At 37.2% G+C, this 14301-nt stretch overlaps 1 protein-coding gene across 1 annotated transcript; it reads right to left on the reverse strand.

Moving 5' to 3' along the window:
• Nucleotides 1-10427: 10427 nt before the first annotated feature.
• LOC128638098 (cyclin-dependent kinase inhibitor 1B) lies at nt 10428-13236 on the reverse strand. The gene is made up of 3 exons (XM_053689958.1): nt 12642-13236; nt 12054-12179; nt 10428-11123 (listed from the first exon to the last, which is right to left on the reverse strand). The coding sequence occupies exons 1-2, from the start codon at nt 13147-13149 to the stop codon at nt 12061-12063; spliced, it is 627 nt and encodes a 208-aa protein (XP_053545933.1). The 5' UTR covers nt 13150-13236; the 3' UTR covers nt 10428-11123; nt 12054-12060.
• Nucleotides 13237-14301: the final 1065 nt, after the last annotated feature.

Below are 14301 nucleotides of genomic sequence, written 5' to 3' on the forward strand. Positions count from 1 at the left end.
AGTACCCAGTTATATATCCATTTTCTTTTACTTTAATAATAATAATACAAAAACTCTTTTCTGTAGTGTAGCTGACCCCCCTCATTACCCTACCCCCTCCCCAATCGATTTCCTATCCTCTAATCCTCCTTTCCTCTCCCTACCGCACTTTAAGCATTTTTTTTTCTGTAGCGTAGTGGTCCCACCCGATCTCGCCCCCTCCAGAGATGGGCCGCTCACCCGCCTCCATCCTAACCCTCCCACACCACCAGCGATCAGCACCACTGCTGCACGATGCAAGTCTATTTCTGCACTGCCCCACTCTACTAAAAGTAGCAAGATCGCGGCTGAGAGAGGCCCAGGACAGCAGCGTCGTACAGGGAAAGTATAGAGCCGATGCTGGGAAAGTAAAGAGCAGTCCCAAGAGTCCTTCATGGCCTTACACTATCTAACAGCAGATAGTGGATCTTGTTATCTCTCACACAGCAATGATAAGAAATTGAAAAATTATATTTTCCTTTGTCTTTTTTATCTCAAAGGTCCTTTAAATATGGATCTTATTTGCTTCTACTTTTGAATGTTCAAATGAAACATTTTTACAGTTGAGGGCCAGATTCCGAAGCTCAAGCTGAGGATACATTTCGCCAAACATGGACATATCTGGGTGCTTAAACTTTTCCTCATTTTCCTATGATACTTAAGGAACATTGCATATTTGAGAAAATCAGATTTCTCTTCTCCGTATCTCTCCACTTTGGCACTCCAACTATGGGAACCGGCAAATCAAGAGATATCTTTTCTTGTTCACATCCTAATACAATCTCCTCTACATTCCTTTAAGATCATGAAGGCAATTATTTTGGTACTAAAACTTTGGTTACTAAAACTATCCAAAGCAAAAATGAATTGCATAATTTAACATAAATTGATTAAATGATAATTTGTTCAACAAACATTGAAAAAATTGAATTAGCCAATATTGGCTTACTTTTTAGCAGGATGGTCAGTAAAATCAGTCGGGTAGTGTGCCCATTAAATAGATCCAGGGAAGAACATGTTAGGATATCTTTCCACCCTTTCAGGTGTTTCATATATTTCTTCAAAACCTTTAAAATCAAAGAAACAATGCCAGACATCTGTAGAAGAAAGCAGGAGTGTCAGCTCACATAAAAAGGCAGGTATAATTTTAGTATCAACTCTATCAGAATTACCTTGTCATGTTTAGCCAATATATAACCTAGTGTAGTACATGCTGTCGAAGGAGGGATTTTAAGGTGTAGTAATATGGGTTAGTCAGGTGCCAACTCACTGTTGTTGTCTAGGGATTATTAAAATAATAGACAAGCTTGCTTAATGGGACATTCTACAACTTAGTCCTCTTAAAGTCTTGCTTTCGATTAAGCTGCAAATATCCTCCTGCAACCCTTTCTATATCATGCAGCAGTAACAGTAAAAAAAGTTATTTTAAAATGACTATTGTTTCTGGCCAGTTTGAAATGGCTGCCAAGATCCACCCACTGATGACAGCACGATCTGGGCTTCATCTATGCACTCTGCTGAATAGCATTGACAGTCTATTGAATCCAATTAGTGAGTTTTTTGTAAATAGTGAGGCTTTAATGCAGCCCAGATCATGAGGTCATCAGTGGGCGGAACATGGCAGCCATTTTAAAGTGACCAGAAAAAATATTCTTTTAAAATAACTTTTTTGCTACTACTGCTGCATGATATAGAAAGGGGTGAAAAGGGATATTTGCAGCTTAACCTAAAGAAAGATTTTAAGATGACTAAGGTGTAGACTGTCACTTTTACTGTGAAAACAAAGTGTTTATTTCAGTGAAACAGCAGTACAGGCTGTTTCTTTGAGTTGCACTTATAATCAACCACTTTATACCATTGCTCTTTATCCTATACATGCAACCTTCTCTGGAGTGTCATTGACTTTTAATGTTGTATATTATATTTGTTTGGTCTGATTTATGTTTTTTTGGTGATCAGTATATAATTCTGCACCTAGACTGGAAGAGCCTTTGGCTTGATCATGCTGAATGGAGTTATTATTTTAATAAAATGAATGTTATGATGTTTAATCTGGAAACTGTTTTATGTTATTGTAATTGTTCACCATGGTTCCATGTTTTCCCTATGATATATGTATCCCATGGATCTGCATGTATAGATTTCAAACATGTTGTATTTCACATTACCACTTTACCTGGGGTTATTGTCTAACTCTAATCATAAAAGTATCATTAGAACGATATTAAAGGGACAGTTCACCCAAAAATGTTCTCCCCTTTAAATTCTTCCCAATGATCCATTTTACCTGCTAGAGTGTATAAATTGTTTACAAGTAGCTCCTTTACTCCTATTTCAGCATTTGACATAGCTGATTGAGCCTGTGGTATAGCCACCTATACTGAAAGTTTTGATACTGGAGTCTCAGTTATTGAAAAGCCTAAGTATACACCGCCAGCAGAAGAAGTTACACGCTTAGTGGGCTGCAGGATAGTTAAAGGGACAGTCTAGTCCAAAATAAACTTTCATGATTCAGATAGGGCATATTATTTTAAACAACTTTCTAATTTACCATTATCACCAATTTTGCTTTGTTCTTTTGGTATTCTTAGTTGAAAGCTAAACCTAGGAGGTTCATATGCTAATTTCTTGGACCTTGAAGGCCGCCTCTAAACTGAATGCATTTTGACAGTTTTTCACCACTAGAGGGTGTTAGTTCATGTGAGTCATATAGATAACACTGTGCCCATGCACGTGGAGTTACCTAGCTGTAAGCACTGATTGGCTAAAATGTGAGTCTGTCAAAAGAACTGAAATAAGGGGGCAGTCTGCAGAGGCTTAGGTACAAGGTAATCACAGAGGTAAAAAATCTATTATTATAACTGTGTTAGTTATGCCCAACTGGGAAATGGGTAATAAAGGGATTATCTATCTTTTAAAACAATAAAAAATTCTGGTGTAGACTGCCCCTTTAAGTAATAAAATGATAATTTCTCATACATTTTATACTCTGCAGCTGGTATAACAAGTCATTTAAAATACATTTATGGAAAAACAAATTTACAGTGTACTGTCCCTTTAACTCAACTATGTTCTACCATGCCTGTGAAAGAGCATCAATTTAGCATGTTAACCTTTTCTTCTGAATGATTTAAAATTAAAGGGCCTTTATACACCAATTTCCATATGACTGCATGTAGTAGACACTACTATAAAGAAGAATATGCACAGATACTGATCTAACAATCCAGCATAAAACATTTTCTAAACTTACTAAGAAGCTTCCAAATTTGCACTGTTGATGAGGTTAGGCTGGGACACCCACTGAAAAGGGCAGAGCAAGTAGGAAGAGCAGACCCCCTCCCCTGCATATGAGATGACCCATTACACAAACAGGAGCAAGCAGGAATCTGTAGACTTCAGTCTACATCTGATACTTTGGGGCTTGGTTAAGAGCCTGGAAATCAGCACAATGTAAGCAAAACTATACATTGTTACAAAAATACACCCAGATGGGCTATATAAATGGATCATCTACAAAATATTTATGCAAAGAAAAATCTAGTCTACAATGTCCCTTTAAATGTAAAATAAAAAGAAATGAATGCTTGTGCAAAGCTTACCTCTAGAGACAGATTACTCACTGGCTGATATTAGACATGTGCATGGCGAAAAAATTCGGTTCGGTTCGGATCGATTCAGATTTTTTTTAATTTCGGTTCGGAGCGATTCGAATTCGGAAAAATTTGAATCAATTCGTTTCAGATTTGTTTCGGATTCATTCGGATTCGAATAAATTCGGTTCGGTTTTGTTTCGGATTCATTCGGATTCGAATAAATTCGGCTGGATTCGGTTCAATTCGGTTCGGAAATTCGGAATTTCAGTAAGTGTTAGGTGGGATTAGACTAGTATTATGTACTAAATTCGGCTGGATTCGGTTCGGTTTGGAATTTCGGTGTTAGGTGGGATTAGGCCATCCGAATTTACCGAATAAATCCGAAGTAATTCGGATTTATTCGGTAATTCGGCAGTATTTTAATTCGGAAATTCAGTTCGATTCGAATCGCCTAATTTGCCGAATTTTCCGAATTTCCGAATCGATCCGAAACGAATCGCACATATCTAGCTGATATGGGTACAGCTATATTATTGCAGGGGCACACTTCTACAAGATCAGTTTTATTGAGGATCGAAAGATTTGTTTTAAAATACTATTGGATACTACAAAGAAAATAGCAGCTTTAACAATCTTTTAATAAAAATTTTTACTATAGTGACTATAATTTATTATGTACTGTTTACACTTGTATTATAAAGCAGTGACAGAAAACCAAAGAGTTCAAGGCTGCCCCTTTCTCAACCATCACAATATCTTTACAATCTCAATTCAAAAGAGTTCAAATATGTGAGTGCAGAAGATGGGATTAAAGGGACAGTCTAGGCCAAAAAAAACTTTCATGATTCAGATAGGGCATGTAATTTTAAACAATTTTCCAATTTACTTTTATCACCAATTTTGCTTTGTTCTCTTGGTATTCTTAGTTGAAAGCTTAACCTAGGAGGTTCATATGCTAATTTCATAGACCTTGAAGGCCACCTCTTTTCAGAATGCATTTTAACAGTTTTTCGCCACTAGAGGGTGTTAGTTCATGTATTTCATATAGATAACACTGTGCTCGTGCACGTGAAGTTATCTGGGAGCAGGCACTGATTGGCTAAACCGCAAGTCTGTCAAAAGAACTGAAATAAAGGGGCAGTTTGCAGAGACTTAGATACAAGATAATCACAGAGGTTAAAAGTATATTAATATAACTGTGTTAATTATGCAAAACTGGGGAATGGGTAATAAAGGGATTATCTATCTTTTAAAACAATAACATTTCTGGAGTAGATTGTCCCTTTAAATGGCAAAAGGTAAAAAAAGGAAAAAAAGCACAAAATGTAAGGCTATATTTTGCTGGTTAAAGGATCCTTCCACATGACACATTCAGCCCTGCCACGGACATGTTTTTTTTTTATTTTAGAACAAACTTTTTTAAAAAAGGAAGCAAACTTAATTTAGCTTATCCACCACTGTTCTCTAGCAGTATTTTACTAGATTAGAAGCTGTTTATTAGAATCTTTGAAGACATGCTACAGTTATTTATGTATTTATTTTTGTCATACTGTAAAGAGATTGAAGAAATTTGAATCTAGTTAATAGGAGCACACACTAACACAGTAAATTTCTGTTGGGTTGTTACTTTTGAGCATATTTATGTGTTGCTCCATTACAATGTATCCCCTACAATATGCAGTAAGTTATAAAATTACATCTATTTATCAAATAGAATGGTTTTAAAAGGTTTGTTTTTTTACTCTTTATAATGACCGTTTAATTTAGAAAAAAAATCTTATGACTATATAAACATTATCTGATTGCTGCTTTTTTTAACCCCTTCCTGCTGGGACTCATTTCTCTACATCGGTACAAAGATCCAATGCAAACAAATGAGTAAAAATTTAAATCACGCAATCCTTCATGCAATCGTGTGATTTCAATGATGGGATCGGGTCGGGGGTGCATATGACGCTAGGCACGCCCTCCAGTCCGCGTTCACATATATGAGGCAGCTAAGGTCTCAGGACAGCCAAATGGGTAGAATGTTCCATGCCGCCCTAACGACGCTTAAATCCAGCACCGTTAGGATGACATAGAACATCCCAACAGCGGGTAGGGGTTTATTAAAGGGACATTAAACACTAAAAAAAATGTATAAGCATAGTACTGAAGTTATGCCCAGCCTCAATCTAGTCATGGGTGCTGCCATGTTGAAATCTGTCTTTCACTACATTCCAGTGCTGACCAGTTTGCACATATGCAGCAACTCTCCTTCAGATCCTGCAATAACACCCCTTGGCCATCCAATGCAGAGAGAGCCACTCTGTGGCCCTCTCTGCACCGGACATCGATGGCCGGTATCGTTGGTGGGTGGGAGCCGACTTGGGAGGCGGGTGGGCGGCCATCGATGGGCCAGGTAATGTAGAGGGGGGCGGGATCGGGTGCGGGGCCGATGTGGGCGCGTGCACGGAGCGGGAGCGGGTGGGAACCGCTACACTACAGAAAACAGGCTTTTTGGGGGTTTCTTTTAAAAAAAAAAAAAAATCGAAGGTATCTAGGAGGGGGTGGGGGGTTGGTCTTTGGTGGGGGGGAGCTACACTACAGAAAAGGGGAATTTTTTTAAAAAAGCAACAATTTTATTCTAAACTGGGTACTGGCAGACAGCTGCCAGTACCCAAGATAGCGCCCATTAAGGCAGAGGGGGAGGGTTAGAGAGCTATTTGGTGGGGGATCAATCAGATTGGGGGCTAAGGGGGGGCCCTACACAGCAGCATAGATAAATATGCTTAAAAGAAACCCCCAAAAAGCCTAAATATACCTTTTATTTTAGTACTTAAGATGGCGGGGCCAATTGTGCGGTGGGGATGGAAGAGAGCTGTTTGGGAGGGATCAGGGGGTCTGATGTTTCAGGTGGGAGGTTGAGCTCTACACTAAAGCTAAAATTAACCCTACAAGCTACCTAATTAACCCCTTCACTGCTAGCCATAATACACGTGTGATGCGCAGCGGCATTTAGCGGCCTTCTAAGTACCAAAAAAGCAATGCCAAAGCCATATATGTCTGCCATTTCTGAACAAAGGGGATCCCAGGGAAGCATTTACAACCATTTGTGCCATAATTGCACAAGCTGTTTGTAAATGATTTCAGTGAGAAACCTAAAATTGTGATAAATGTAACGTTTTTTTTATTTGATCGCATTTCGCTTTGAAATGGTGGCATGAAATATACCAAAATGGGCCTAGATCAATACTTGGGGTTGTCTACTACACTACACTAAAGCTAAAATTAGCCCAAAAAGCTCCCTACATGCTGCCTAATTAACCCCTTCACTGCTGGGCATAATACACGTGTGGTGCACAGTGGCATTTAGCAGCCTTCTAATTACCAAAAAGCAACGCCAAAGCCATATATGTCTGCTATTTCTGAACAAAGGGGATCCCAGATAAAAAATTACAACCATTTATGCCATAATTGCACAAGCTGTTTATAAATAATTTCAGTGAGAAACTGAAAGTTTGTGAAAAAGTGAACTATTTTTTGTATTTGATCGCATTTGGCGGTGAAATGGTGGCATGAAATATACCAAAATTGGCCTAGATCAATACTTTGGGATGTCTACTAAAAAAAATATATATACATGTCAATGGATATTCAGGGATTCCTGACATATATCAGTGTTCCAATGTAACTAGCGCTAATTTTGAAAAAAAAAAATGGTTTGGAAATAGCAAAGTGCTACTTGTATTTATGGCCCTATAACTTGGAAAAAAAAGCAAAGAACATGTAAACATTGTGTATTTCTAAACTCAGGACAAAATTTAGAAACTATTTAGCATGGGAGTATTTTGATGGTTGTAGATGTGTAACAGATTTTGGGGGTCAGTTAGAAAAAGTGTGTTTTTTTCCCATTTTTTTCCTCATATTTTATAATTTTTTTATAGTAAATTATAAGATATGATGAAAATAATTGTATCTTTAGAAAGTCCATTTAATGGCGAGAAAAACGGTGTATGTGTGGGTACAGTAAATGAGTAAGAGGAAAATAAATTACAGCTAAACACAAACACCGCAAAAATGTAAAAATAGCCTTGGTCCCAAACGGACAGAAAATGGAAAAGTGCTGCCTGCGGTCATTAAGGGGTTAATGTATTAAAAAAAAGTAAATGTTTAATAATCCTAAATGCCTTTGAAGTGTTGCTGTGTTAGGAACCTGTTTGCATAAAATGTATTCAGCGTTTAGTGTCTCTTTAATAATATAATAAAAGGCTTTAGCAACCACTACTTAATGGTCCTTTAAATACAGGGAAAATTTTACAATTGTTTTCTTATATTTTGTGTTCATTCATAGATGTATATGTTTATCGTTAACATGTCTGCATTATTAAAATATCAGGTGAAGGAAGGTTTGCATGTCTGCTTTTTTGAACACCCCATATAAGTCTAATTTGTTTAATCCATTTTTTCTGACCACAGCACTTATTCCCATTTTCCACTGTCTGATTCAGTGAATTAACTGAAGTCTGTTTCTCTCTATAGCGCAGGTCTGGTCTGTATCATCTGAGCATCTAAAATAAGGCACATTTAATTTGTGCAGCCACCAATCAGCACCCAGCTGCTGAGCCTACCTAGGTAGGCATTTCAGCAAAGTTTATCTAAATAATGAAGCAAATTAGACAATAGAAGTAAAATGCAAAGTTGTTCAAAATCACAAACTCAATCTGAATCATGAACACAAAAAATGGATTTACAGTCCCTTTAAATAAATATATAAATGAAAACGAAGGTACAGGCTGGCAAGACTATGGACTTACAGGGAAAATAGTAAATTGTAATAACTATTTTTAAAATATATATTAATGAAAAAAAAATATCAGGCTTTTTTTTTTTTTTTTTTAAATAATCATGGATTATAGAAATAAAAACAGAAAAAAAAAAAAGGGGGGGGGGGTAAAATACAGCCACACACTCCATGGCTTTATATGTGTTTCATCCATTTAAATAGAATTTTCTAACAAATTAAAACATTTTATTAGAAATTTTCTTTAGATATTACTGTACCTATATGACTGATATTCAGAGTGATAACAGGGTCTTTACCATTTTAAACACTTTGCATCATGTGGAATATTAGATTTAATTACTAAAATGTTGTGAAAATTACTGATTTTGCACCCCAAAAAATTAGTAGGAAAGCTGTTAAATGAACATGTGAAAGGACACAGGTGTTACTTATATGTGACTTGCATCCTAATTACTTTTCCCTGCCCTAATAAACCTTTTTTGTTATCACTCCCACAGACGTTATCTATATAGCCAGCTGGCCTGAAGACCTCTCTGCTTTTACGATCCTTTTGCATGAAGCTGTAAAATTGAATAGCAATGGTGGGATATGTTCAGGGGTAAGGGATAGATAGGAGTGACTGGCTGAAGGATAAGAGGCAGGTTCCAAAAAAAGGATAACACAATAGCTGCCACAGCAAGCCAGCTGTCTGATTGATTTGATCCATTCACAAATGCTACAATTATATGCCCCCCAGCCTATTGAAATACTGACAGTGCAGTCAAAGGGAAGCTAAGCACATATGTGGCTTTACTGAAATGGTGAAGACAAAGCCCTTTAAAAGAACTATGTCTTGATGCAGCCTTTAGAAATTCATTTGCTATATAAATGTTTCCAAATAACAGGACTATATTCCAATGAGACAATTACACTTAATTGTTAAGCCAATGGGCTGAGAAAATGTAAATTAATCTATGTATCTACCTTTTTGTGTTGCAACCACAGATATTCAAACTTAATTTTCATCATATTCCATTATATATAAATTTATAGCTGGGGGGGGGGGAATGCATAAAATGAATAGGCCTTGGCAAAATATTCAGTTACGTGTGGTGGACTTCATAGTTTGTATCTTTGATTCAGCATTAGGAAAGATGACATTTCTGTAATTCACTGATTCTCCACACAAGTTATCAGTGTTTAACAAGGAGAAAGGAAGAAAGAAGCCTAAATTACTTAGGGTATATTTATGTGAGCATACTCTCAGAAACCTCAAAAGATTTTAGGAACACAAATTTTGTAACATGGCTCTATATACAGGTATACCCCACTTTACAGCGCTTCGCTAATACAGCGCTTTGTGGAGCTGAAGTTCAACCTCCAAGGATTTTGAAACCGTGCTGTAATCATCGTGAGATTGCGAGAAAAGTGACAGACACCGTTTTGTTATGCTAAGTTCACTCTGTTTACAGCATTACAGCACAATCTGTGTCTCAGTGCTAGTCTGGCAAATTTTACTACAGTAATTGTCACTATTTTACAGGTACAGTATTTATTGAATACTAATTGAATACTGTGCTATGCTAGTGTTAAACTAAACATAGCATTATTGTACCCTTATATATGTTAGGTCAAACATGTTTTCAAGTTTTTAAACACACTGGCAAGTAAAAAGAAAGCTAAATCTGCCTTGTTTCACTTTAAGGCGGTTTTCACTTTACAGCGGGGCTCCGTATGAGTGGGGTATACCTGTATTCTACTATACTTCTAAGCGGATTATTATTCCACCTTTGTGTAAACTTTTTAGATTGTGAAACCCCAAAAATATTAAATAAAAATCATTGTGTAAATGGTGGCAGTGGCAAATTTAAATAGGAGGATTTAATATCTAGTTACTTTAGAACCTGGAGGGCATTATATAATAAACAGAGGACGACATACACCCAAATTAAAACTACAAATAGGGCCACACTATTATTTGTGTGCTGAGTGTAACAGCTGTATAAGTGACAATGTAAATAAAAGCGAATAAATCTAGTACAACAGAATAAAGGTATAAAAGTCATATTTTACTTTCTCTTGTCATTATAATCTGTACATTTGTTTTGTACAAGTTACAAAAAAAAGACAAACAAAAAAAAACTGTACATGCATAGTTAATGAACACATACTTTTCTCTCCAAAGGAGACACATACATATAAGATTCTTTAAATGGTTTTCAAAGCCAGTATTATGGCTTAACATTGGATATCTCCAATACAGGTTATATAAATATATAACTTATTTTATCTTTATGTTACATTTTTGCTGTACATATATGGTGGCATATTAACAATAGCAGGATAATATATAAACAGTGCAAAAAAAACAAGGATTATACATACAAAAAAATGCTACATACATTTGTACATGTCTATAGGTACAAGCTACAGATCCATTAGATGTTTCCTTAAAACAGAAGGGTGCACCACCCTGCCAGCTCAGCTCCCTCTATATAAAGCATATGATCTGAGCAGGGAATTACTGGAGTAGACTTCCAAATGTAGACTTGGTGGCTTTAAAGCCAGGGCATGTTTGACAAATCCTCATTCCAGATTGTGCGTAGTTCTTTACGCACAAAGCAGTGACCCCAGAATCTCTGCTTTTACAGAACAGTCCTTCTCCAAAACTTTTAGCCTTGACGTATCCTTCACAAGGGGGTATGGAGAGGTTTTTTTAAACCGGATCCTCTAGTCTTACTGACCTGGAAATGGGAAAAAAGGGAAAAGATCAGTAAATGACAGTATTAAGCTATACTTATTCAACCAAGAGTTGTCTACATTTAGAACATTTGGGTATACACAGGCAACTTCCCCAACCTTAATACAAACATACAAAAATGATATTTAAGCTATTAAAAAAAATAAAAATGTATATACACATACACTTGTATAGAATATAACAATTAAAAAAAAAACTCCAATCAAGTGTATTCAGGATCTTTAGATTAGAACAAGCAATTTGTGTATCTTAAATCTACACTTCTCCCCACCATCACTAAAACCTTATATACTATGTAGCCTATGTGTGCATAAAAGACACAATGCTTTAACTTTTAAGCAACAAGCTGTTAAAGAAACAAAATTCTTAGTATGAATTACACTAATGTTTATTTGGTTGTAAGGTAAAATAGCGTCCAGTGTAGTAGTTGGCAGTACTAACAAAGCTCTGTTGTAACACAGCTGACTGGCTCCCCCTTCCCCAGCTACGAGCCACTGCAGACCCTGCCCTTGTTTATGTTCCAGGCAGCCTCTCTCTGGTCCGGGCTCCCATCCCCCACATCTTCCCTTCTACATAACCCCGTTTCCCGCCAGTACATCTTGTTTTGCAACTTTTTTTTATGAAAAAAAAAGAACTTTCCAGGGTGGAGCTTAAACGATTGAGTAACACTCCGTGCAGGAAAAAAACGCATCATGTGCAAGTCGCCAACTCCCACTTTCTACAACCAAAACAACTTCAGAAACACAACCCTGTACTATTTTGTAAATTTTTTTTACTTCTCTATGTGTTCCAACCCACAAACCAGACTGTCCTCGAGTTACACCAATGGTTTTAATCTCATAAAAATACTATATGAACTGTATAGGCATTTTATAAAGTGACACCCCACCCGAATTTAACAGCAAATACTCACCAGAAGTTCACCGGATTTTTTTCCTAGGGGTCTGTTCCAAAGTGCACAGGGGGAAAGTACTCTTTGTGGTGGTGGTGGTGGTGTCACTCTTTGCACAAAGTGTTCTTTTTCTTTTAGGGAAATAGTCTGTAGGGGCAAATAAAATAATCCAAGTTAGAATTAACGAATGTCAACAACATCATCATCATCATACACCTAATGCTAACAAATGTGGGTTTGTTTACCGATCTCTAATGTAAAATTAGAAATAAAAGGTTTTTTTTTATATATATATATATATATATATATATATATATATATATATATATATATATATATATATATATATACACACACACATTCATGCAGAATAAGATTACAAACATCCATCTTGCTGACAAATTCTACATTTTTATAAATAGGGAAAATACTAAGTTACTATGTATATGCAAATCGCAACGTGCAATTAACGAGTTAAATTAATATATAAAAAGTTTCAAGCTCATGATTCAGACTCCAGATGAACAACAATATTTAGCTCGTCTAACTGTACAGACTGATGCAGCTATCTCCATCTTGCCCAAGCTCCGTTATGTGGTGTGAACTTACCGGTGATGGCAGTGGTGGTTTCTCGCTTCCTATGCAGGGAAGTGGTAGTGGCAGATGTTTTGCTTGGCCCTTTAACTCCCTGGCACCGTCTAATGACTTTCTCTGCATTTTCCTTCAAGCTGCACAGGTTGCCCAGTCTGTGCACGGCATCTGCTGGGCTGTCTTCCTTGGCTTCTGCCTGTCTAGCTGTTGACAGCGGTGTAGGCACAGAGATGACAGGGCATAGCCTGCTTTCCCTATAAAAGCTGGGCATCTCCTTGCTCTCTAAGGGCTCCCAGGAGAAGGTGCCCTTCAAAGGTGTGCCAGCCTCAAAATCGAAGTTCCAACGTTGACAGTCGGTTGCCTGAATCTCTTTTAGCTGTCTCTTCAACTCAGACCTAAGCTCATCGTGATCAATGGGTCCAAATAGGCTCCTACACGCTCCCCTACCAGGGCCACTGACAACCAGGGTACTCCTAGGCAACACGGACAGGACATCCTCCTGCATCGCAACGTTAAAAGCTGCCATCACTGTTATTAACCAGACAGTTGTAGTAAAGACCTTTAGCTCAGGATATGTCTGGGCAAGGATTGCTCAAGCTTATATATAAAGGCTATAGGAGCGTAGAGGAAAAACAGTGAGGAGGAGACTTCACTGAAAAGAGGGAGGGGGTTGTCTTCAACTAGAGAAAAACAACGTGACGTGTAGGATTACAAAATGAGGGAGGGGTGGGCTCTGAGGCAAAAAAAAAAAAAAATCTCTTTACCTTTTTACTTTCAAAAATGGAGGTGGAGCTCAGATCAGGTTAATAACAAAAAAAATCAACACCCACAACCCTTCTCTTTTTCCCCCCACTCCCCATTCAGTTTGGGCAGGAGGTGGGACATCTAAACACGGGGATTGTAACGTTACTTTTTGACACTGAAATGGGAGGGTTGCCAGCATCTACTTATAAACTGTAACTGATATTTTACCCCCATTGTGTTGCCTTTTGCCCTTTATTATTCCATCTTCCTGCCTATATCCCAGGGGACCTCATATTATATCCCCAGTAGTATTAATTCCTTTTAACCCATTCTGCAGAGTGTAAAAAGAAGTATATTATTTCTGCCTTCACGTGATACTGATGTTGCAGACAATTGTAAAAAGCAGATGGTGTTCGCTAGTTGTAGTTAATTTTCAATAAAAGAAACAGACAAATGCATGAAGATCTATTGCACAGGTATATAAGACAACACTGTCTGCTTTATCTTCAATGTAACAGATATCTCGTTTTCTGACTCCTGGTAAACAGGGCATTTACTTGAAATGCAACCTCATTAATGATTTCTCTGATTAAGAAACCCAGGATTATAAAACAGTTTTGTCACAACCTTTTCGTAACACTATGATAAAGTCATTCACGTTCCTTTCAGTAGAGCGGAGTTTTACACAGGGCGTTTCATGAGTTACTACAGATGACAGATTATTGTCCTGCTACACTTTTCATTTGGTAGAAGGCAACAAGCAACTACCGGTTACATTATCTATGCAGTAATAATGTTTCTATTTTGGTTGCTAACACCTACAAAGAGAAGGTCATATTCATACATAGTTTCAGATACATACAAGTGTAATCATGTTTCAGTTGTGACATATGCCTATTTATTACCAATGCTAATGTCAAATCATCCTTTGCAG

Source organism: Bombina bombina, chromosome 8 (assembly GCF_027579735.1).
Source record: "Bombina bombina isolate aBomBom1 chromosome 8, aBomBom1.pri, whole genome shotgun sequence".
NCBI lineage: Eukaryota > Metazoa > Chordata > Amphibia > Anura > Bombinatoridae > Bombina > Bombina bombina.

What these genes read in the sequence shown, in the direction of transcription:
- LOC128638098 (XM_053689958.1), bottom strand. Translation starts at nt 13,149, where the DNA reads ATGGCAGCTTTTAACGTTGCGATGCAGGAGGATGTCCTGTCCGTGTTG. An exon ending in AACCACCACTGCCATCACCG is followed by an intron (nt 12,180 to 12,641) that starts GTAAGTTCACAC and finishes TTGCCCCTACAG; the next exon opens with ACTATTTCCCTAAAAGAAAA.